The sequence below is a fragment of the Anopheles cruzii genome, chromosome 3 (genome assembly GCF_943734635.1).
Source record: "Anopheles cruzii chromosome 3, idAnoCruzAS_RS32_06, whole genome shotgun sequence".
Lineage (NCBI taxonomy): Eukaryota > Metazoa > Arthropoda > Insecta > Diptera > Culicidae > Anopheles > Anopheles cruzii.
Genome location: NC_069145.1, coordinates 12,194,165 through 12,218,355, shown reverse-complemented (window position 1 = coordinate 12,218,355; position 24,191 = coordinate 12,194,165). Strand labels below are relative to the sequence as shown.

Genomic DNA, 24,191 nt, shown 5'->3' with positions numbered 1-24,191 from the left:
CAGCTTCTCTCTCTGGCGGACTCGGATCGGATCGGATGATGCCCCACAAACGGCCGCTGCAGTGACCAAAACCATTTTGAAGGTCACCTCCGGCAGCTAATACCACTCCAAATACGAAAAACGATCTTTAAAAATCCCCACAACGTGACGCGACCCGAGTGCGCGATCGCCTTTCGAATTCAGTCAGTTTCTGTGGGGTCTCGGTCCTGCCCTCGGAGCAGGAGTGTGTGGGGTGTGTCTAGAGAGTGGCCTAACCTTGGGTGGCACTGCGTTGTGTTGCTCCATTGCGTCGTCGACTGGGAGCGCTGGGAACAACTGGTTGCTACACATCTCCCTGAATCCGGAGACCGCCAGGCAGGCAGGCAGGCAGGCAGGCGGATGACCAAACAGCCGCTCGTCGTCGGTATTGGGCACAACCGTCGCGAGAGCCTTTGTTGGTTGGTCAAACAAGGTCCAAACGCGGGCGGAGTGGTGGTTGGTGCACCATTTCAATGACATCACCCTGGGCCGTTTTGGGCCACTTCGTCTGTTTTGTAGCTTGGCCCCTTTGGGAAGGGGATAAGTTGCATCGCGCTTTCAATGCTGATTGGTCTTCCCTATCGCAGGCCGCGCGCGCGATGAAGACAAACCTCAGGACCTACGCTTTATTGCTTCTGGTCTAGGTGAGACTTTCACGGTACGTGCGATAAGAAGTGCGAAACATGATGAAATGAACTGATCGGCGCGAGACGGCCACACGGAATAAAGCGCGCGCGCAGCAAAAGGATCAAGTGTCCGGGTGTGTCATATAGAGAGAGACAAGGAGTAACGACAATTCGACGCGATTATTGCATTATGCTCATCGATGCCATCCTCCGGACGCTGATCGTGCACACCATCAGTCGGCGGCGGCGATCTAAATGTGCGCTACTCCGGGCACTGCTTAGGATGGTGAACTTCCGGCGCTTTGGACACTACCAGCACTACCTGGCGTACCCGGCCGAGGCCGAGCTGCGGGATCGCCCGGCCCAACAACCTCACCGTGCACAGCCAGAACCACCGGCGGCGGTGGCGGCGGCGCCCGATGACATGGGGTTGCATGTCGTCGAGCAGCAACGCATTCGCCGGCGCCCGATGATTCATCGCTTTCGAATCGTCGGCGAAGAGGAATTCCTCCAAGACGACCTGATGGTAAGAGGCTGGTGGGAGCCGCTCGCGACCGATAAAGGCGCGCCGAGATGCATGGGAAATGCGCGCGTAAACTAGTGAAGGTTGCGATTGCGCGTGATATCGATCAACGCACTACGATCTTGTGGGGGGATAAGATCACCAAGCGGGCTTCGTTCGTGCGAACCGAGGGTGTGTGTCCCGAGGGGGGAATCAGAGTCTAAACAGAGTACGTAAGGTACCGCGGTGACTTCATTGGGCCACTCGAGGCGCTGATAACTGACCTCCGAGCGATCGGTAGTGTTTGCTGTGAAACATCGCAGCCGTTTCGTCCATTATCACGTTCCTCGCCTGGGTTCCGTACGTCGTACGCTGCTTCCTGGCTGGTTGGCGCAACCAGGAAATGGGGTTTAAGCTGGGTTTACCGATACGGTTCAGTTAGTTTACTGTCTCATGCGGTTCATGTGCGTTTTCCCACTTGCAGAAATGGACCTCCCGACTGATGCCGAACGATCTCAAGTCGCTGGTGATGATGAAGACGACCGGCGCCACCCCGCTGCTGATTGCCTGCCGGAACGGCCACTTCGACGTGGTGCAGTATCTGATCAAACGGTGCCACGCGGACGTCGAGCAGGCCGGCTCGGTCATATTCGACGGCGAAACGATAGAGGGCGCCCCGCCGCTCTGGTGCGCCTCGGCCGCCGGGCACACCAACATAGTTAAGCTCTTAGTCCAACACGGTGCCAAAGTGAACAGTACAACCAAAACGAACAGCACACCACTGCGGGCGGCCTGTTTCGATGGCCACTACGAAATAGTGAAGTATCTCGTCTTACACGGTGCAGGTAAGGTCCATCTGGAGGGATGTCAATCCTGAAACCTAATATCTCTCTCGCTCTCCGCAGACATTGAAGTAGCAAATCGCCACGGACACACCTGCCTGATGATCGCTTGCTACAAGGGACACTACAAAATCGCACAATACTTGCTCTCGCTGAAGGCGGACGTGAACCGGCGTAGCGTGAAAGGCAACACGGCCCTGCACGATTGCGCCGAGTCCGGTTCGCTCGAGATCCTACAGCTACTCCTGCAGCACGGAGCCACCATGGACGTCGATTCGTACGGTAAGTGGACGCCTTGGAATGCGCCAGCACACACTCACACACGCGCGGCCATTTTCTTGCAGGAATGACACCGCTTCTAGCAGCCAGCGTTACCGGACACCTGCCGATCGTGGAACATCTGATCAAGCTTCCGCTAGTGTCGCGAGACGATCGGATCGCCGCGCTCGAGCTACTAGGTGCGACGTACGTCGACAAGAAGCGCGACATGCTCGGTGCCCTCTCGTTCTGGAAGCGTGCAATGGAGGACAGGTTAGTTGGGCGTTGAAGAGCGATGACCGAAGATCCGTCCTAATCCTTGCTTTCCCGCGCCAGATACAGCAACAGCCCCGTTCAGCCGAAACCAACCCGTGATCCGGTGCCTGCGTACGACTACGTGCAAGAGGTAAACAACCTGACCACCCTCGAGGAGCTCGTCATGGACCCGGACGAAATGCGCATGCAGGCACTGCTGATCCGCGAACGGATACTGGGCCCCGTGCATCCGGACACCAGCTACTACATCCGCTTCCGGGGTGCGGTGTACGCCGACTCCGGGCGCTTCGATCGGTGCATCGAGCTGTGGACGTACGCCCTGTCGATGCAGCAAAGCATCCTGGAACCGCTCAACCCGATGACCCAATCGTCGCTGCTCTCGTTCGCCGAGCTGTTCAGCTTCATGCTGGGCGAGGTCGGGCGGCCCATCACTCGCGGTCGCATCGTGCCGCCGATCGAAACGTCCGACATGCTGGTGGTGTTCAAGAAGTCGATCTGCGAAGTGCAACTTGGCCAGCAGATGCTCGACCAGATGCCGTACCCGGAGCGTGACCACGGTGCGCTCAGCCGGGCGCTCGTGATTTCGCTGCACCTCGCCTGCCTGCTGGTGCGGCTGCTCGACGAGGAGGAGGAACTGTGTACGGAAGAAATGAAGCACCAGATTCTGCAGGCGCTGTACGATCTGGTCAGCTTGAAGGTAAGCGTGCGCGGTGCTGGATCCCCGAATCCGAACCTAAAGCCTAATCTCCCTTCTCACCTTCCCCGACGCCTCGTAGATTGTTTCGAAAACGGGTCAAACCGCCCTGCATCTCGCTTGCTACAAGGAAGCGGCACTGGTTGGGCGTTACCCGGTGTGTCAGCTGCCGTCGCCACGGCTCGTGAAAGCGCTGCTACAGGTCGGGGCGGACCCGAACGCACAGGACGACAGTGGCAACACGCCGCTCCACCTGGCCGCCCAAACGCGCCCCTGCCCACCGAGCCTGGCACAAACGTTGCTCGAGCACGGCGCACACTTGGTACGGACCCACCGCACTGCACCGCACCGCCTCTTGGCCGACCATGTTTAACCTTCCGCCCTCTTATGTCTCCGATCCGCAGGATACACGAAATGTCGAAGGTTTCACGTTCGAGACACTTCTGCACAACCAGCAGCTGCACGAGCTGGTCAATCCGATCAAGTACACGCGACTGTCCTGCCTGGCGGCGCGCGTCATCAAGAGCCACGGACTCCACTACCAGAACGAGATTCCCAAGTGTTTGCTGACGTTCGTCGATTCGCACTAGCACCAGCGGTGCCGGTCAGTGAGTGGCACGTCGTCGGACGCGGGCCGCCGGCGCGTATCTCAGGAGCGTGATCCCTTGGAAGGTTGAGAAGGAACAGCCCCCGCCGTTCAACGCCACGATTCGGGTCGGAATGACGGTCACGGGTGGAAAGAATACGATTAGAATTCAGTGAAAAAGGAATTCGGTGCGTGTGTAAACATCAAGCAACCATTCGCTGCCATTTAGAGGAATCCTCCGGAACGTTAACGAGAAGCTTTCACGATGCAGTTCGCACCCCTCAGAAGCACACAATCTGCTATTCGCAGGCAAAATGGAAACCTTCACTGCAAGGTGTCGATTCGTTTGCTTCCCGACAGCTGTTGAACCGATGATCAGCCAACGATTTGAGCGAGCATCAAAACGGCTTCGGAGTGATCTCTGCCGTCGGTCAAGCAAGCACGGGAGGGGAGCATTCGTTTCATTGAGCGACGGTGGTGGCGCAATGCTGAGTTTCGTTTGGCAGTGTTTGTCCTGCTGCTGCTCCCGGTTAGAAAACTACTTCCACCGAGCTTTGTTTGGTTTCTGGGGTTTCGTTCTGTCTGGGGTGGTTTCTGTTTCGTTTCGAACGATAGATAGTAATAAAAGTAAATTTAAGAACATTTCAACCCGCAGCAGCTAGAGGAAGGATGCGCGCAGTGTCGGTCGTGGAGAGTTCGACGGGACGTGTTAGATTTTCGGGCCACAGGATGCTGCAAATTAGCGCCACTAGTTTCTTTCACTCTCAGCATCTCATCCGACCGCGATAGGTGTTTAACGCAAGAACGTTTTGTGACGCATAAATCCCGAGGGCATGTGAGTGATTCGGAGCACAACAAGAAGCGGTTCATTGGGAGTATCACTTTCCTGGTAGGGATTGATCCGACGACCCGCATGCATGATTGAGGCCGAACTTTATAACGATTGTTGTAATGAAGGAACGGAAGAGAACGATTTAGTCGAATGATTTTACGGCACGAAGTCGAGTACGAATCCAGGGAACGAACCTTTTCTTTTAATATTTAGCGATACGGCCGAAGTATCAGCGACGCACGCTCGTAAAGGGGTCCGGTCGTTCTGTTTCCCGCGCCGTCGATAGATAATTGGTGTTGATAACCGTGTGATAAGCGACGACAGAGAGAGAGTCCGGGAAGACATGCGCGCGATCGGCGATCAACCATGACGACGGTTGTGTTGCGTATCTGTTTTGGTTCTGCTTTAGGTTTGCTTTTAGCTCGTAACAGATTTTTAGTTTCGTTAAGGATCCAATAAACAACCATTACTCTCCCAGGACACAGATAAGGCATCGTTTAATCGATTGCCGGACGTGGCATTAAGTTAGTGAAATATCATACCCGACGGTTGGTTCTTTGGTTGGCCCACGCGCGTTTGCGACGAGGGCGCAGTTAGTTTAGCGTATGAATGGTTTTCAACGCTGCCAGATGTGTCTTACGTTCATATCCATATCCGTATACTAGAAGCAGGTTTCGCAGGAGCAGAGGTGCTAGCCGAAGAAAGTGATTGCGCACTGACTATATTTTTGTAACAATTCTCTTGGAATGGTGCGAAAATTGATCAGTTCCAACGAGTTTTGTGTTGTTTTCCTCCAGCAGCAGGACTCAAAATGCGCGCATCACACATAATCGCCACGCATCACGATAGCTATTGTACCATAATGTGTTTCTCTAGCATAAATAAATATATCATCTTATCTTTGGTGAGTCATGCAAACATACACACAGCTGCGGATGATAAAACCTGTCCGGCTGCAATGGTGCAATCGAGGGATCGAGAGAATGTGTTTAAAAGTGAGATCGCGAGAAAGAGGAGAGAGAGAGACATGTAATATCGAAAGTGATAGCGAAACGGCAGTTTCAACTGCAATTTACCGTAGCGATGAATTATGAACGACACAAAGAAAGGGGTTAGGAACGCCGGAACACGCAGAATCACACGGAGGCTGATTGGCCATGGAAACATAAATCCTGGCAAAGCATCACGCTGTAGGAAATGAAACTGAAATCCCGAAGCGAATATACCCCAACGTATAGCGAAATAAAAGGTAAACAAATAATACCATACATTAATAATCATTAATGCTCAGTCAAGCTGACCACTGGTGACTGTTGTATAGTGACGAGAGACGGTGGGAGATAAATAGAAAAAACAGGAAAACGAAAATAAAATAAATAATGTGTTATTTGAGAACGCAAATAGCAAAATGTACACCACGAATCGCTTTCTGTAAGTGTGTCCATCATAAGATTATTCGGCTTATCCTCCTAAAATCATTATCATCAAATCATCATGAGTTTCATGAGTAATATGGGAGCAAAGTCCTGTCTCTAAGACTTCAACAAATTTCTATCTTATTGCGTATTTCAGTTTCGATGGTCAATATAATCAGAGAACAGGTATGGTGACGCACACCGGGAACAGCTAGTCTCCAATAATCATGTTCAGATAATTTCCGAAAACATAAACTGGATTATATGGCAAGGCACACTGTTCGACTTTCAGCCGCACTTTTCGACCTACTTGGATGCGTGCTTGTTGGGACTCCAGTTTCAGACGATCGGGTTTCCATTCTCTTTCCGTGTTGCTCTTCCGTTCCAGACGCGCGAGATAATTTTATCTTTTTGGCTTTGGCAAAACACTTTCCGAACGGCATGATAAATTTTACCACGCCATTTTATTCACCAAGCCATTCAAATTCAAATTCAAATATCGGTACATTCAAATTTGGCGAGTTTTCAACAGGCCGTTCATAGCCCGGAGCTTTTTCATCGGGTCACGAAATAGCGTTGACAGTACTTTGTATTATAAACAACATTTTCGGTGCAGTAAAGTAATGTTCCGGCTCTCGTGGTAGTTAGTTATCGTATTTCTGGGAATTCTAAAAGTTCTGTCCGATGAAACTCGACAAGAAAGTCCTTCAAAGGTTCGCTTCGGTGTCGTTACATTCTCGGTCCTTCACAAAGCCCGCTAATAATGTGCAGCTACCGGAGGACAGAAGACCGGTCGACTACGGGGCACTCGAAACACTGCATCCACTGGCGATAATAAAAACACCAAACATGATTGGCCGCTGCACGCAAATGCTGTATGGCATGAGGGACTCTTATCATGAGTTCATCGGTACCGCTGAAGTGCAAGCAGCGCAAGAAAAAGTGGACAAAATACAGGACGAAATCAGCGAAGTGCTCGAGGAACTTGGCTGCGAGAAGCAGGAGCTTCATCGAATCAAAATAAGAATCGCGATTGGAGAAATGGTAAAAGCGAAACTTGGCTAAGAATATTTACACACAATGATAATGGTTTCATGTTCCTCTTATAGCTTCAATTGGAAAAGCAACGTCGGGAAGACGTGATGGATGAATTAGGTAGCAAACATCACCTGTTGCAGCTCAATCACGCGCAAGCCCTCATCGTTCTTCGCTCGAAGGAGCGCAAACAAAGTTACAATGCTATGGGTGTCAAATTGGTAGTATTGTTGATATCGGGGGCCATTTACGGGGGCTCCGTGAAGGAATTTTTTTATCAAGACACCACAGTTAAGAAACTCTTTAGCAACCATGATTTGCACATGAAAGCGGTGGACGAGGACCTAAAAAGCATCAAGGAAAATCTGGAAAAGTCAACAAAGATGATAGAAGATCTTACAACGCGCAACCTGCAGACGTGTGAATCCTGGACCGCCTTTCTCTATAAACAACCCGAACGGTTCTACCGGTACATGGTTCCCAAACAAGAAAGGGTTGAATGTCCAGATGACAATATAGTCCGAAATTTCTATAGTCAGGTCCCGAAGCAGGAAAGTGAAAAGCAACTAACGAGCGAAACCTGGAGTGGATACCTTTGTCGACAACCGGCGCGATTCTATCGCTATATGTTTCCGAAGCAGGAACGTGAAATGGAACAAACGAACGAAACCTGGAGTGGATACCTTTGGCGACAACCCACGAGGTTCTATCGCTATATGTTTCCAAAACAAGACAAATGACCGTCATGATGCAAATAATATAAATGCCATACATTATAATAAACAGTAACTGTCCCTTAGTTCTCCCTAAAGTACTTCATTTGGTTTAATAGTTAATAACTATTCAATGTGGGTCCGAATCGTTAATGTGTTGATGCTAAAACCTTACATTAAAGTGGTTTCTCTTTTGTTCGCTCTGGCTTTAATGAAAACTTTATTGTTTACATTTTAACGCGAATTTTGCCAACTTAGCGTATTCAACCCTCTCCAGATTCTACATTGAATAATCCCGTGTTGCGAACATTGCTGATTTTGCGAATCTCTGCCAAAAAGGAAACTGAAAAATTGTAAAAGTAACCGTCTTTTGTCAGCGATCACATGTTCCAACCCGCTCAGGGTTGCATCAAGGCCTTTTAATATTTTCCACCGGGCAATGTTTTGCTTAAACAGCCGCTGATGACAGTTGAAAACTTCAAAACAATGTAAAATATGATACATTCCGGCTTGGAGTTTGCTAGCACAAGTGTATAATAGATTTCAAACGCATTTAACAAGCATTTCACCGTACACCAGACAAAAACGCCATGATATCAAGGCATGTTTCGGCATTTTCCGGCCCATGCTGGAGGCGGTCGAGTGGAACCTCACATTACATCATAATAGTGCGACACTTATCCGATCGTTACAAGGAGAAACCAATCGTGGTGCAAGAAATTTATCAGTACCAAAGCATCCCTCCGGAAGAGTCCAGGTCCAACGAACCAGCGTCACGAACGACGGATATTGCACTGCGTCGCATTGGTTTGATCGATTTGGCCAAAAGCAAGCTGTACGAGGCACAGACATTTTACGATGAGTTCAGCGGAATGCACGAGGTGAAAGCGGCACAGAATAAGGTAATTGAAATACAGGAGCAGCTGCAGCTTGTACAGGAACGACGGCGGCACGTGCTACTTGAACTGACGCTCGTACGGAAGCAGCTCCAGGACATTCACATCGAGCTACAGAAATCGACCCGCGGGGAGCATCGTTACGTGGAGTTGATTAGGGAGGAGTTCGATGTAAGCTACTTCCTTTAGATCGCTGCACGATCCACGCTAATGGTCTCCTTGATCCGATAGGTTCTTACGCGCGAGAAAGAGAAGACTCAAATCTTCCAAATAATCGATCAGGAGGAACGGGAACTGTTTTCCCACCTGACGGCCGCCGTGAAGACGTCTCACGAGAAAGAGCGGATGCAGGCGAACAACGTAAAGTACTGGTCCATCATTGCATCGGGAGTCGGTGCACTGCTGGGCATTGTGGCCACCTCCATCAACTACTACTTCCGCAATACGCAGTTCGAAACGATTCGCAAGGCCGGCGAAGAGAACCATCGCATGCTGCTGGAAGTGCAGCGGAAGTTGAGCGGATTGGAGCACACTGTTGGAACCGTTCATCGCCAACTGATCGCCAAGCGGGTTGCCGAGAAACCGGTGTCAAGGGTTAACGAGTCGTGGGGAAGTTATTTACGCCGTCATACGTCTCGTTTCTTCCGATTCTTTATACCGAAAGCGTAACGCACCGCAGCGGCCCGTTTTACCTTTAAGTAGCAGGAAACCAAATCGCTTAGCATATTGCACAGGGCGGTTATTTGTGCTTGGGAAAAACTATAAATAATACGACCGAGATTGGTGTCTGAATAATTTACTGAATATAATTCAATTCAAATCGCCAACCTGTGCCTTGGGGCAATGTGTTCGAAGCGCGCGCAATGATTCGTGTATTTTTCTGCTTATCCGATAGAATTCAAATTCTCAATAATGCCAAATGGTTCAAATGTCCCGAATTTGTCGTGGTTGTACCGTAAAGTTTGGAAACTTCGCCCAAATTATGTAAGTTGCATTGAATCTCTTTAAAATCTCTGAGGAAAAAGAAAATGTCTGCCCTCTTTCGAACTGTTTGGAATATGGAATGGATATCACATGAACAAAGGACTTATAATCACTCGCTGGCAGCTTACGATGATGTTCAGATTACGTTCTGTAGTGGAAGACCTTCATTAGCAAATCTGTAAAGAGGGTCTCTTTTGCAGCTCCAGCATCGGCGTCGAATGGTCTGGCTTCGCATACGGTGACCGTGGATTACGAAGAACCGATTAATTAGGAAGCTTCCGTGCCGTTCTTGCGGTAGACACCAAGCGCACAATTAAATTAGTTGGAAACCTAGCGTGCCGTGGCTGAATTGGTCCCATTTCGGCTTAACTTTATCCGCTCGCTGGCGGCACCGAATAGAATGCCGTCGTTTAAATTCAATTTCCACAAACAATTAACGATAAGCGCACCGCACCGTGGGGCCACTTTATTTTTCATTCGCCATCCCCATCACTAGGTGACGGCTGCTACGATCTCGGCGGCCGCTTCCGTGGCACTTCCGTCGTCGCCGGTGACGAAAAGGAAGAACGTGACCAACATGATTCCGGTGGCCATTAGGATGCCGACGACGAAGAAGCCGAGCGCAAGAACGGTCAGCGCCACAAGCAACACCGGTAGATGTCCCTTGCGGCGGAACAGCAGTTCCAGTTCGTCCAGGAACAGATCGTAGTCCATCGTGGATCGAGTCATAGCACGTCCTGCTGCTCGTCGAGAAAGGCACCTCCCAAGGACGATCAATGGTCAACTGCCGCACCCGTAGCCCGTACTTTGAACGCGGAGTGCGGCCACCGGATGTCACTGGTGCACCGCGAGCGCACGTATGGTTCGGTGTGGACACAAAAGCAAAACCACAAAAAACGGTAAACAAATCCCTTTCCTTCGCTGGCGTTCAAATGCATGATTAGATTAGAAGTCTCGGACATCCTTTCATCTCACTCGGATTCTAGAACTCACTCTCAACTGGCTGCGGCCAATCTTTCGCTCTGTCTCTCGCTGTCTCTCTCCGGCTTCAATCTCTCACACCCCGGTCCGTTGTTATCGATAATCTCGTCACCTCTCGGCGGTAAATAGACGCCGAGCGGCGATAACGCCGGTTTTGGGGAAGCAATCACGTTTTGGCGTCGCTTACGAGCCGCGCCATTTGAGACCCATCTCTAATTACGTCAATATCAGCGAAAGTATGTGGCGTTCACATAGCGCCGTTCGATTGGGCAGAATTTTAAACACAAAATATTCCATTGTTCACCGACGTCGAGAATCGAGCGCGTTTTGTTCCGTTCAACGCGGGCTCATGGTAAATTAGCACACCCTTCGCGAAACCTTGAACCCCGGCGCTGGCAATGACAGTTAAATTGAGTATCAAACTCACCCTCCAATATTGATACGTTCTCCCTCGCAAACTGTTGATACAATAACAACATTCGGCTCGATACATTTGGTAGACACAACCCACTTAACATTAACATCCCTGTCCCTAACGTTATATTTACCGGAAGACCGATCCGGGAGCGTTTTGTTTGAATTTCACACGCAACAACCCGTCGTCTGGCGGTGCGCCTGTGTTACGCTTCGTCAAACAATAGGGCCACCGTTCGAGAAGTAATGAAGGTAACGGAAATATCCGACAAGTTGCGAGGCACCGAAAACGGGTTGCGGTCTTTGTTTAGTTTGCTTTTCCAGGACAACGGCGAAAGGAAAAAAGTTAATTAAACGTCTCGTCACTCCCAGTGCATGAGTCACCAATCGAAAGTGAAGGCGCCTTTTCCACAACTACTACTGTAACAGCAAACCAATTGACGGCAATTGTAAAAAAACGATTTATAATGTAATCTTAGGTAAACGGTGATCAAGTGTGATCATCATGAGTCAAAATGGTTAATACCTAAGTCGACCACTTAAATCTTCACGACCAAACAAAAACGGAACTGGCCGCTGCTCTCCGTCTTTGCAAAGTGAACGCAGTTCCTGCGCGGTCTGAATTAAAAGATCGACGAGGATGGGATTCGAACCCACGCGTGCAGAGCACATTGGATTAGCAGTCCAACGCCTTAACCACTCGGCCACCTCGTCGCAGTTGGAGAGCGCAGGCTCACTGTCCAGGAGGCTGTTGGCCACGATCGACGCTGCCGTTGCCGGTACCTGATCGTTTGGTTGTTAGCAGGATCGTCAGACCGTTTTTTGTTTTCTTCCTGCATTGTGCCTCGAAAGGCATCCTAATCCGGGTACGGGGCACGGTTGCGACATTCGTGGACTTTCTTCTAGCATCGGCACTGCTTAATAATTGTGAATGACGGCGTTGCTTAATTGTTCACCCCGTTCCCAAGCGGGGGCGGACTAAGGCGTGTGTTGAGCTCATTTTGTTTCCTTTTCGTTGTGTAAGACAAAACCCAAACAGTTGACCGAATCAGGAGGTTGCAGTGGGTGTAGCGACTTAATTGTTGGGTTTATTCAATTAAAATTCACCCACGAGCGAACGAGACGATGCTTGACCGATGCATGATGTTCGCCGCATCGCGCAGCACGGCCGTGTGAAGAATGTGACCGAGAAATGGACGTCATAAGCCAGCCAGTCAGAGAAGGAATCGTGCATGCCGCACGCCAGCTCGTTGGTCACTCGGCCACTTGATGAATAAATAATTTAATTCAATTATTCTCTCTCTGGTGGTCGACTTTTCCGATTTTCATAACAATCAGCCATCAAAACTGGAACAAATATTGTGATCGAAACTAAAGACCTATAAAACAATGGGGACTAAAACTAAACCTAAGCTAGTGGTGCCGGTGAGTCACTTGAGAACTCCACGTTTTGGTAATGTCCTCGAAATGGAAGAACGCGTCCTTGGCGAAGGATCATAAAAGCATAAAATTGACGTGTGGCCATCTCTCCGGCAAACCGGAACCGATTCATCTTCCCCGGCCCCCACGACGGCGGAAAAACAAAACCTTCCGCTGCCTCTCCGCCGACGAAGGGACGAGTGTGATTGCTTCCCAACCGATTTCATGGTCGCCGGGACACGAAAGAAAACGGCCGGGAAAAGAAATCTACTGCGTAGTTGTCTAGAATTTCCCCCGATCGGGGACGAAGAACCGTACCCTAAAAGGGAGCAATTGAAAAACAACTTCTCGGGGTGCGGAAAATTGGCGCCTTGGCGGCCGGTGGAACGGGGAGCTTCTAGTGCGCTTCCGCTCCGTGCTTCCCGGGAGAGGGGACACAGCACAGAGACACGACGCCAGACACGACGTAGTTTCACTTTCCGCACGCACGGCCACCGTGTCCATTGACCTTATTTTGTTCGCTCCTGCCTTGCGCCGCTCGAAATGACCCTGGGGAGAATCCTTCGAGCCCCCGGGGGTGGGGTAAGGCAAGGCGGGCATTCCAGCACACACACGGCCATCGGAGCGAAACGGCCAATCGTAAAGAAACTGTTGACTGCGCGGCGATGGCTTGGCGCCGCATTTTGCACCGTTCCCCTTGGTGGACAAAAAGGCGCGCACCACCAGCGGAGAGCGGATTGGTTCCGGATCGGACATCCACGAGTGAGTTGTGTGGCTCACTCACTTCTCACATCGTACACCTCACTGTACGAGGGCTGTTCAAAAAGTATCGCGTAGTTTGAATTTCCATTCGGGTTACATATATTCGATTTTCGTTTTTTTTGTGGTGTTATGTTGCTACTTATGACACTTACTTATGGTTCACTCACTTAAGTTCGGCAATTTGGAGTCAATCAGTCAGCAGTTTTGCTTGGACATGTTCGAGGATTGAAAAACAAACGCTGGCACAATTGTTTAAGATCTGATGGAGGTTAATTTGAAGGAGACAAAGATAGATATTCATGAATAAACCAATATTTAAAAAAACTCAAAAGTAGCCAAAATTATTGAACAGTCCTCGTACTCACTCGGCTCACTCCGGTCGGTCTCCGTAGTGCGGCGTTGTTGTGGCGGCGCGTACAAAAGTGGCGTCCCCGGACCGACGCGCGCTTAGTCACACGCTATCGGTCGTCCGGGTCGGCAGTTGGTTAGTGGTCGCGCTCGAATCTTGATAAGCTCGTTATTTCTGGAGCCACCATCCCGTTCGTTAAATAGCTTGGGGTCAATCGGATCATCCCCATTTGTGTTTGTGTGTGAATTGGTGTTCTGAATCGGCGTGTTTGGTTCCCGTTGCGCAAAGCAAGAGTTTAAACGGTGTTAAACTTCGAAAAAAGTGCACGTTCAAGTGAGGGTCGTGAGAACCCTATCGAGTGGACTGTAACGAGTAGCATTCAAATAGTAGCTTGCTTTGACGCAGCAAGAATGACCGGGCCTCGATGCTCCACTCCAGACGCATCACGGATGCGTCTGCTTCCGGCACTGGCGATGCTGGTTCTTCTGTGCGGCAATGCGCTCCAAGTGTGTGCCAATAATTCGATGGAAAGCCGCTCCAGTAACCCATCGCAGCACTGCACCGATCTTAACCCCCAGAATGGCCTAGACGTCGAGCAAGTGAGTTATGGCAATCTACTTTACATGGTTCTATGTAGGTTTTCTGTTATGACACATTATCACCTCCACGCGGAGTTTAATTCCGCTGGTCTCGATGTCGGTGTCGGAACCTTTCGGTTGATGCGTTCGCGCGGAAGTTAAATTAACTCAATCACCCTCGCACAGCCGTCGGCCGGTGTCGATGTTACGCGTGGTCGGCCCGACGGCCTTTCCTCGATCGGCTGCTATTCGATGCCGATTCGACGGCTCAGCCGGCGTGGCCGTGCATCCGCAACGATTAATTGAGGACAGGTTACGTTTCGCGGCCCAAACAGTGCACTGTGTACCCTTCGCGCGTAAGGTTAAGTTTCCCTCTCATAGCGATCATTATAAATAGCGGCCAAACGTTTGAATCGTTTCTTGTTCCACCAATGTCGAACGAAAAATCTTCTGTTTTGTGGAAAATGCATAGCCAACGCTTCGGAAGCGGTGCTCCATGACGTCTTCGGCGATCTTCACCCCAATCGTGAGCCTTGTACGGTAGCGAAATAAGCTGCCACTCGGTAATTATGACGTCGCAGCAAGGGCCCCATAAATAACTATTTACCCAGCCGGCCATGGTCGTTGCGATGACCGTCGCCGTGCCAGGAATCGGAACCGCCCAGTTATGGTGACCTTTTTTCGATTAAATTGACCCACCGGAGACGGGCGGAGAAGCCAGAAGGCGTCACTAAATTCAACCAGACGCGCTCGGTGATCGAAGCTAGGTATGACTCAGATATGGCTCAACTGGTTACGAGCTTCTGTTAGGAGAGTTAACGATCTGCATTCTGGTGGAAAATGGTAACAAAATTACGATGCCTGTTAATTGAAAAGATCATTCATCACGTTTCGCCATACGCTCGGTACGTTAATTGACAGCACTTAATTAACGGCCTCAACTAACAAATTTACATGTCAGCCACTCGTCACCTTCATCCCCATGGACCTCAGCCATGTTGGGGATATTTGTTAACACGATGTGTTTCATTGTGAACAACAAAAAAGAAACCTTTAACATAAGTTTTTCCAGAAGCCAAATGTCCGAACCTAAAGTGTGCATAAAACCGGGGAACGAAGGTCTACCTAGAAATGTCTGACTCTGACTCTGATCTTGTACCTTATTTCACCCCAATCCAGATAATGGGCATCTGGTACGGCAACGAGGTGATCACGCACGATGGTCGGGACGAAGGCGAAATGGTGTACCGGACGTGCGTCGTCATTCATCTGGCGGACGTGACCAACTCGGTAAGTCCTCGAAGGATCAACCGCACCCTCGAAGGCTAATTCCACCGTTCCGCCACACCCCGCAGACACCGTTGGCCCACGAGCAGCAGCAAGGCTCTACGCCGTACTTCAGCCGCTCCGGTTCCGCATCGCCCGGTTCCTCCAACTACGACACCCGGTTTGCTACGTCGTACGGCTACGGGAGCAGCGGTGGACGGAGCAACAGTGGCAGTGGCTACAACAGCGGTTCCGGCGGCTACTATGACCAAGCCTACCAAAACCGCCACTTGCAGCCCCAGAGCATGCGCTACCTGCGGCTAATTTGGGACGAATCGGATCACACGCTGGAATACACACTGCGGTACAACAGTACGCGGCCCGGCTTCTGGATCACCTCATCGCCTCAGTCCGGGTCCATGATCCAGCTACAGTACGTCCAATTTACGGGCACCGTGCAGGTTCTGAAGGCGATCAACAACCAACTGGTGCTGACCTTCTGCCAGAGTCTGCCGGGCGGCCAGCTGTTCACGATCGTCCTTTCACGCGTCCCGATGGGACTGGCACCGGAAGTAAGCGGCACACTGGCACAAGCCTGTGAAGCCTGAAACCTAATTCCATCTCTCTCTCGCTCTCACTGTATTCCGCCAGGAAATTCAAAGCATCCGCAATCTGCTGCGACGGCGCAGCCTTCCGTCCAGCTCGGTCCGTATGGTCTGCCAAAACGGTGCCTTCCGGGGTGATGTTTCGCTTGGCGTGCTGCTACTGCTGGCCATCCTGTCGTCGGTGGTTAAGATGTTCCACTAAACCCTAACGCGTCGGAAGCCGCGTGTGTGTGTGTTCATTTGTGCTCATTCAGTTTTCATCCCTCAACTTGATGTCGGTGCCATGTCGTGCGATGCGCAGGTTTGATGCGCGAAGCCACTACGGGGGGTCACTACTTTTCAGCCTTACTTTAATGTGCCTCGTGTCTTGTGCGCTGGTGGTGGGAGCCGCCACCAGCCGATGTTGTAAAACCGATTTTTCTTGTGCATCGTTGGTAGATGGTAGATTGCCGTGTGCTGAGCGTGTTCCTCCGTTTACGTTATTCGACGCGATTTGCTTTATTTCGCCTCCCCAGAGGGCTGTTTGGAATATTGTGTCGGAAATAAAGTAATAGAATTTCGGTTTAAAAGTCAACCGTCAGCTTGTTCGGTAATTTAATAACATTTCTCTCGATCCTATTGATCAGGTCTAGTCATCATTGGCCCTGTTGTTATCCCAAAACCAAAACCTAAGTAACTCGCCCCGGCGGAGTACGGTCCATCAGGTTGGTAATAAAAGTGTTGACTCCGCGATCGGCTCTGGCCACAACTTGGACGGGCGCTCCGGGTGCTGGCTTCAAATTGACTACCACCTACCGAGAGCGGACCCTGTAAAATCCCTGGGTGAACCGCTGCTGGTGCTGGTGCTGCTAGTTTAATTAAAAGAAAACGCGTAATCAAATTAGACGGCGGGAGTTAATTGAATCTTAGACGATGGTACATGTGCTGGTGCTGCTGGAAAGTGTTTGATGTGCCTGTGTTAACATGCTGTTTAGGTCAAAAGGTGACCACTTCAACACCCCCGACTGGGTTTACTCTGGCGATCAATAGTGTTTACCATGTTGATGGAAGGAACACTTGTTTCAATTATGCTTTCCTTGCCGTTGACGTCATTCGTAGGACATAATGAGTCGTTATAGATGGCATTAGGAAGGCTAGGAGTTCTTACTCATTTTGTTTGTGGTTACGATCGGGGTAGAATTTAATTAGAAAAGGCCAAAAGTCAATTCCGGAGGCGGCTGCCGATGCCAGCGATTCAAGCAGATAATTATGGGTAATCATGTCGGCAGCCGAGAAAATAATGGTCGCGGCCAATGGAGGGAGCTCCCCAAACCAAACGGATGCTGACACGTTCGTTGGTCGCGCGGTTATTAATTGAGTCATTAAGTCGAGTATTGATCGTTAACTTTAAATCCAAAAAGTTGGTCAACTTTCGTCATCATAGTTGGCGCGAATGCTCGATTCGGGCTATGGCCGCTTGAATCTCGCCTCTCCAGTCCTCTCGGCACGCTGACCTATTCCTCCAGTTACCAAAGCCGAGCAGGTCCTCGCTGGCCCTTCGAACACTGTGCTCCCATCTATATCTAGGCCTGCCGTCTGTCCTCTTGCCGTTTCCCAACAGCGTTTTCTTTGGAATCCTTGACTCATCTATTCGTATAATGTGCCCAGTAGATTGTAATTTTTGTTTCTTTATCACAATAGAATCTTCTGAATCGTCAACATCGTATCTGATTCTCCAGAATTCTCGATCTTTCACTGGGCCAAGGATTCTTCTAAACATCTTTCTCTCGAAAGCATTTAGTCTGCTTTGTTGAGTTCTCCGATACAAGACAAGGCGGATTATCGTCTTGTATAATACTAGTTTACCCTGTCTGTGCACTATCTTTTATTTATTGGTCTCTTTTATTTGATTGGTGGATGGTCTATCTTTTGTTTGATTGGTCAACTTTATTTTACTGCAAATCGGCTTGCCCCACTGTCACTCCCCGGTGAACGTCCTGCTTGCGGCCCGATGGATCCTCGGCGCAACCCCAGTCCGTCCGCGGTGTCCACTGTTGTACCGTTTGGGCGTACGCCGTGCCCGGAAACTGTTCCTCGAAGAGCTGTCGGTAGTAGAACGCTTCCTTCGTTTTGGGCGTAGCCACAGGGAAGCGTTCCGCGGCGCGCTCAAAGTCCCAATCACTGACCCGACCGGCGGCCCACTCGGATACGGTGTCGATCCAGGAGTAGCCGACCCCGTCCGAGAACTGCTCCTTCTGACGCCACAGTACCTCGGCCGGCAGATAGTCACCGTCGGCGAACGCTTTCCGCAGGATGTACTTCTCCGGCCGACCGTCGTCGCCACGGCCGGGGGTGCGATCTTCCGGGCGGATCGACATCGCGTACTGCAGGAAGCTCGGTGTCGGGTCGAGAAACGGCACCCGCAGCTCGAGGCCCCAGGCCGCGCAGCCCTTGTTCGCCCGGAGACAGTCGGACAGATGCAGCCCGAGGACGCGCCGTACCGTTTCGCGGTGGAACTCGGCCGCATCCGGCGCCCGGTGGAAGTAAAGATAGCCACCGAAAAGTTCGTCAGCTCCCTCACCCGACAGGACCATCTTGAGGCCCTCGCTGCGGATGTAACGGGCCAGCAGCATGACCGGCACGATGCAGCGGATCGTCGTCACGTCGTACGTCTCCGAGTGGTACACCGCATCCCGGATGTAGTCGAGGCCCTCGGCTAGCGTGAAGTGAATCTCCGTGTGGTCGCTACCGATGTGCTCCGATACGAGCCGCGCATAGTGCAGATCTGGTCCCGCCCCGGGCAGCCCGATGCTGTAGGTCTTCAGGCGCACCGGTCGGTCCCCGGAGCGCCGACGAAGACACCGAACTGCGATCGCGGCAATAAGACTCGAATCGAGACCACCACTCAGTAGCGCCCCCATCGGGACGTCACACTGCAGATGTGACTCGACGGCCGCTTCCAGGCGGTTCCGCAACTCGACCAGATCCGCAGCCATCGTCGGGATCTCCGTCAGCCATGGCGCGCTGAAGTAAGGCTTCGGATCGAACGAGGCATCCGGTGGCCCGTAGTAGGAGTGCCCGGGTGGAAACACGGCCACCTGACGGCACCGGCCCACCAGACACTTCATTTCGCTGGCGAACCAAAGGGCCCCGTCCTCGGAGCGCCCACTGTACAGCGGGATGATCCCAACGGGATCACGAGCCACCAGCAGGTGGCCGGTTTTCTGATCGTAGCACACGAACGCAAACATCCCCCGGACGGTGGTGAGCAGGTCGGCCGGCCCGAACCGCTCGTAGAACGCCACCAGGACGTCACAGTCACTGCGCGGTTCGTATGCGCCCACCTCACCGATCATACCGGCCATCTGGCGGAAGTTGTAGATCTCCCCGTTGGCAACCAGATGCACGGTACCGTCGGTCGACGTGAACGGCTGATTGCCGGTCTTCACCCCGATCACCGACAGGCGTTCCTGGACCAGCGCGAATCCGGCGGCATCGTCGGCCAGAATCCCGGTGTAGTCCGGTCCTCGGTGTCGCTGCGCGCTCGACTGCCGGAAGGCTAGCTCCCGTAGGCCTCCGCAGCCGCACCGATCGGTCTCACCATTCGCGACTGCCGGAAGGCAACGAAAGATACAAAGTATGCCACACATTGCTCGCTGATTCGCGGCCGACGGCCTACCGACGCGAACTTGAACTGGCTGAGCGGCCTCACCGAAGACTGCAACGAACCACACTGACACTGACCGGACTCTGGTGATCGGCAAGGTTCCGCGGATTGCATCATTTTTATACGCAAGTTCACGGTGCGCCAACCGATGCCAATGCCGGCCAGGGTTGCAATGGGGCGGGAACACTGCGCGATGTTTATGAAGGGACAAAAACAAGCTTGTCGGTCGGTCGTGTATCAACTTTGCACCTCGAAATAGAACGCTTTTAACACACAAACCGTAAGTGTAAATAATAACCGACCGCCGTGTCGGTTGTCCGTTGTCGGGGGTTCGTGTTGTGGAAGGTTTTAAACAAAAATGCTTGCAAATATTTTCTGCCCACTGTAGGGGCCGTGAGGATTCAACCCTGCCTTGCGATGGCTCGACCCGAGAATGGTTCGATTGAATTAAGTGTGTTTTTGCAAAGAATCACAGTCAATAGGCCGGCATTGTGCTCGGCTTCTATACAAAGTGCAGCTGAGGCAAAACATGCCCGTTAGCAACGGACCCGTGGACTGCATCCTGTTTGTTGGCACACGGCTGGCCAATTTCCATAATGATCTTTGGACCTAACCCTTGGATGGCTATGACTTTAATTATAATCTAATAGCTTAGCAGGGGGGACACATCTCCGGAGGATAGAATCTATGATGCAGCTTGTCTAGATGCAACGGACATTTAAATGGGGCCACCGTTCATCCTCCGATCGACCATCGACGTTCACCCTGACGTCACCAACCGATGAGGGTGATGTGAAATTTATTTATGTCACTCTGTTCTACTTACGGCCTTAAAATAGACGTCCTTAGAATGTTGCGGCAAGAGGTGGCGGACGATGGTCATCTTGGGCACCCCATCGGGATTCACCTGCCGGTGACTATGTGCTGCTGGTTGAAGACATCGCAGTGCAGTGATTGCAGTGGACAACAGCAGGCCACTGCAGCTTCCGGTCTTCCTTTCTCTCGCTCTCTCTCTCGCTTCGATGCGGGTGCTAAAAATATGCGGCCCAATTCACGCGACTTCTGCATTCTAATCGGGCGTTCGACATTGCTGAACCCTGCCGGGACGGTTATTGCGACACAAAAGCTAGGACATCATTGCGCCGTAACAACCGCAACGTAATGAAAAGCGCCCAGATCGATTGTTTACGCTACGGGGGGCGAGTACGATTCGCGCGCCTTTACCATTCGTCGTAACAACCGGGTTGGTCTACAGCAAGAGTCGTAAATATGTTGGCCGGGGCGGGATGTTTTCTACAACTTCGAGCTGTTCGTTGACCAAAAGCAATTTGGCCTGCAGTAGCTCCACGGACAACGGTGACGTCATGGAACGTTAGTTTTTGGGTAAACATTAATAGTGGGGCAACAGTGTCTTCCGTTCGTAAGTTTATAGTCTGACGTATTGGATATTAAAGGTTGAAATCTCAGAAACGATTGTTGAATAGAAAGCAGCGATTTAACTTCCAGGCGGAAAAGTGGTTGAGTTTGGTCTGTTCTATGTTTGATATGGGATCATTTGGACAAGGCCTTATACAATATTGTCAAACATTTATTTGAAAAATGCACCATTGTTCGGATACCTCAGCATTTTTCCATAAAAACATACTTTCACTGCTCATAGCTCGTTTGTTAAATCTTCTAAGAAATAATACAAGGAAAAACATTCAAAGTCTTAACGGTTGTAATGAGAAAACTCTGCAACGGGCCGCTTGAATTAGTGGACCTGAAAACAGGACCTGTCAGTAAGAGCATACTGTTGATTCCGTCTCAACAACCATTCAGCCAAATGTTATTATAAGCCTCTAAAGTGCAATACTCCGAAGAATCAAAATTATCTCAAAAATTTATAAATATCAATTCCCAAGCTTTAGTAAGGAAGCATCCCAGTGTAGTTCCGTCTGCAAATCCACTTTTATTGCGGCTCCGAATGTCTTCCTCGACATGCGAAAGCGCTTTCCGTGGCTCAATGGCAATCCAATCGAGTGGAAAAGTCGGCCCCGATGGCAAAGTTTTCCCCGGGCACTCTTAGTCCGCCATGGACACACACGAAGAAACAAAACAAAAACCCTCCAAACCAACACACTCAATTCCAGCATCGCTCCAAAATCCGGCGAAGCTTTGGGGCCCTTCGGCGGACGGAGAAAACCTCTATCGAATGCCTTTATCGTGAATGAAGTCCATTCTTCAAAACGAGTCGCGGAGTGAACTTGCTAAGAGCTAAGACTTCTGAGAAGTTCTACGGGATCGTAATTCGCACACCCAGAACGTCACCGTCTCGGAACCGCCAGGGGCCGACGTCACCCACGACCTCAAGCGAAGCAATCACGGGGACGGCGCACGTACGATTCACGTGACGTCACACGGCAAAAACGGACCCCCCCTTGTGGGGCAAACTGTGAGGTGCGCTGCAGGAAGGGGCCGCCGGATTTTCACTTTCAACCTCGGTACGACTCGGTGCACTTTTTGCGCAGAAGCCGGTGTCGGTGAGAACTGTCAGAATCGTCCGAAGCGAGCGTGGGCGCGCTCGTGAGCGAGAATGCCGGTCCGGCTGGTGTTTGTTATTCTTCCATCTCACACGCGGGTCTGCCGCATCGGATTGCGGATTTTCGGAGAACGAGCATGGCTTTGGCGCTTTGGTGGAAAGCGCGCAGCAATCTCAGCGCGCGAGAGCCGCGTGTTGCCGTTCCGTGTGACGTCATCGCAGCAGCGTAACGTGCCCGTAACGCCGTGCCGTTACACGTCTCTTTGTCGGGTGGATATTTTCTCTACGCGCAGACCCGAATCGGGCGGGTGATCGGGGACCGCTTCGAGCGGCTCAGTTTCTCCTCGGCCACGGTACTGTGCGGTTGCGGGTTTTCCGCCTTTTTCCGCGTGCGTTTTCTGACTCTGCGCGTTTACTTTCCCTGTCCCTCTCCGTTCTTCTGCTTCGGTCCTGTTCCCGCTTTCCGGTACGACGACCTTCCTCGCTCGGGCTGCTGCTCGTGGACCGGTGGACGGCAGCGAACGATAATTTAGAAACGGGTGGCAGAATCTAGTTGAATCTAGATCGCTTCCTTTTATTTTGGTGACTTTCCGTTCCACAGTCTCCGTGCCGTGGTGCTGGTGCTGGTGCCCCTCAGTGAGTAATTCCCCGGCGCGGGCTGCATGCCTGTCCGCCCGTGTGCGTGTGTGTGATTTTGCGATTCGCAAGATTTCGTCCCGGCCCTCGGGATTAGTGGATGCCGTTCGCGCTTGTGGGAGCAACATAATTATTTTCACTTCTTTCGCATCCCTCGGGCTACTCCGACACAGCGGACGACGTCGATCGTAGTAGACCGGTGCTGGCTCTCGGAAGCACTGAAAACCCTTCGCTTCCGAAGCGAACCATCTTGCGAAACAAGATTTCTGTGTGGCTTTAAGTGCGCGAAATCGAGTAAAAATAATTAAAGCCAAAACGAGTGCAAAAGTTCGAGCGATTTCTCGAATAACGAGCGTGTGCGTGTCCCACTGTGCGTGCCGGCCTCGGTGACCGGCGCATTCGCTGACAAGCACGGGCACGAGAAAATAAATCAGGAAGTGGAAATTATCTGTGTGTCTTCGTCGTCTCGCCGGTCTCACCGGCCACTAAATGGTCGGAAAATTGATCACCGAGTGCGTAACGAGCGGGAAAGTACGCTGAATGAAGAACGGGCACCCGACGGAGTGACAAATCGTCGGGAGAACGGAATTCTGGTGCGCTGGTACAGGCGCTCAAAGGAACACAACAAGGTACGAAACGGCCAAAACCGGGCGGATCATATTTCATGCGGCGACCGGCCGGAAATTATCTACACATGGCGCTACTTGAATTGATTTATTTTCGGTCGAAGACGAAGGTGTATTTAAAACCGATGACGGCGGGCTTTCGACTGTTTCCCCCTGTCGAAACTATTTCTTCAAATTGTTCACATGATTAGAAGATTTGTCATTCTTCTTGGGCCAGTCGGCCCAGCCTCCCGATTTTGTCTTCGATCCGACGGAAAGCCGGGCGTTCGTGGGAAGAAAATCGTTCCCTTGTTTCAATAATAGAATGCAGCACCACAGGCTCTACCGGGGGGCTGTCGTGTGGCGGTCGAAGATTCTCTCTCTCACACACACACACATCCACTCTCTGAGCGTGACAGGGAAAAAGGCCGAAAGAAAATGCTCTAAACCTACACCAACACCGACGCAGCATCGAACGGCAGATGCACTTGACGGATCTCGGGATGAATCTTCCGGGGACCGGGACCGGTGACGTCTGCCGTAGTTCGGAGGAAGAGGCCAATGTGCGCCCCGTGTGACTGTGTGGGTGAAGAATTTTCTCTTCCTGGTTCCCGCCCACAGCATCACCCGGCCTGATGTCCCGGGCCCTGGGCGGATGCATCTTCGGCCGTTCGGATGCAATCTCCCGAACGGTAGCAGCTGGCAGACGACACGCGATGCCGACAGATCGTG

The 24,191-nt window shown here is 51.4% G+C and overlaps 5 protein-coding genes and 1 non-coding gene across 8 annotated transcripts in view; 3 read left to right on the top strand and 3 right to left on the bottom strand.

Annotated features, from left to right (window-relative positions):
* Positions 1–5,114, top strand: part of LOC128273180 (protein fem-1 homolog CG6966) — a 43,998-nt gene extending 38,884 nt beyond the window's left edge. The window contains exons 2-8 of one of the 3 annotated variants that reach the window (XM_053011106.1): positions 606–1,170; positions 1,631–1,991; positions 2,052–2,270; positions 2,333–2,519; positions 2,583–3,219; positions 3,299–3,538; positions 3,621–5,114. In XM_053011106.1, coding sequence (XP_052867066.1) covers positions 835–1,170; positions 1,631–1,991; positions 2,052–2,270; positions 2,333–2,519; positions 2,583–3,219; positions 3,299–3,538; positions 3,621–3,806 — 2,166 coding nt within the window. In that variant the 5' untranslated portion in view covers positions 606–834 and the 3' untranslated portion in view covers positions 3,807–5,114. Of the gene's footprint in view, positions 1–260; positions 1,171–1,630; positions 1,992–2,051; positions 2,271–2,332; positions 2,520–2,582; positions 3,220–3,298; positions 3,539–3,620 lie in introns of those variants that run through there. The other 2 variants (XM_053011105.1, XM_053011107.1) reach the window with 2 other exon arrangements.
* A 3,273-nt stretch (positions 5,115–8,387) lies between these two features.
* On the top strand, positions 8,388–9,393 carry LOC128269851 (mitochondrial potassium channel-like). The gene is made up of 2 exons (XM_053007256.1): positions 8,388–8,864; positions 8,925–9,393. Exons 1-2 carry the CDS (start codon positions 8,388–8,390, stop codon positions 9,360–9,362), a joined length of 915 nt encoding a protein of 304 aa, XP_052863216.1. The 3' UTR covers positions 9,363–9,393.
* A 611-nt stretch (positions 9,394–10,004) lies between these two features.
* On the bottom strand, positions 10,005–10,504 carry LOC128273185 (uncharacterized). The gene has a single exon (XM_053011111.1). It carries the CDS (start codon positions 10,404–10,406, stop codon positions 10,170–10,172), a length of 237 nt encoding a protein of 78 aa, XP_052867071.1. The 5' UTR covers positions 10,407–10,504; the 3' UTR covers positions 10,005–10,169.
* Positions 10,505–11,704: 1,200 nt separating this feature from the next.
* Trnas-gcu (transfer RNA serine (anticodon GCU)) lies at positions 11,705–11,786 on the bottom strand. The gene has a single exon. It is a non-coding gene; the product is annotated as a tRNA-Ser (tRNA).
* Positions 11,787–14,036: 2,250 nt separating this feature from the next.
* Positions 14,037–16,619, top strand: LOC128273184 (uncharacterized). Its single transcript, XM_053011110.1, has 4 exons — positions 14,037–14,201; positions 15,360–15,470; positions 15,536–16,018; positions 16,098–16,619. The coding sequence occupies exons 1-4, from the start codon at positions 14,052–14,054 to the stop codon at positions 16,251–16,253; spliced, it is 900 nt and encodes a 299-aa protein (XP_052867070.1). The 5' UTR covers positions 14,037–14,051; the 3' UTR covers positions 16,254–16,619.
* Positions 16,620–17,598: 979 nt separating this feature from the next.
* LOC128273181 (asparagine synthetase B [glutamine-hydrolyzing]) lies at positions 17,599–19,780 on the bottom strand. Its single transcript, XM_053011108.1, has one exon. The coding sequence runs from the start codon at positions 19,678–19,680 to the stop codon at positions 17,983–17,985; it is 1,698 nt and encodes a 565-aa protein (XP_052867068.1). The 5' UTR covers positions 19,681–19,780; the 3' UTR covers positions 17,599–17,982.
* Positions 19,781–24,191: the final 4,411 nt, after the last annotated feature.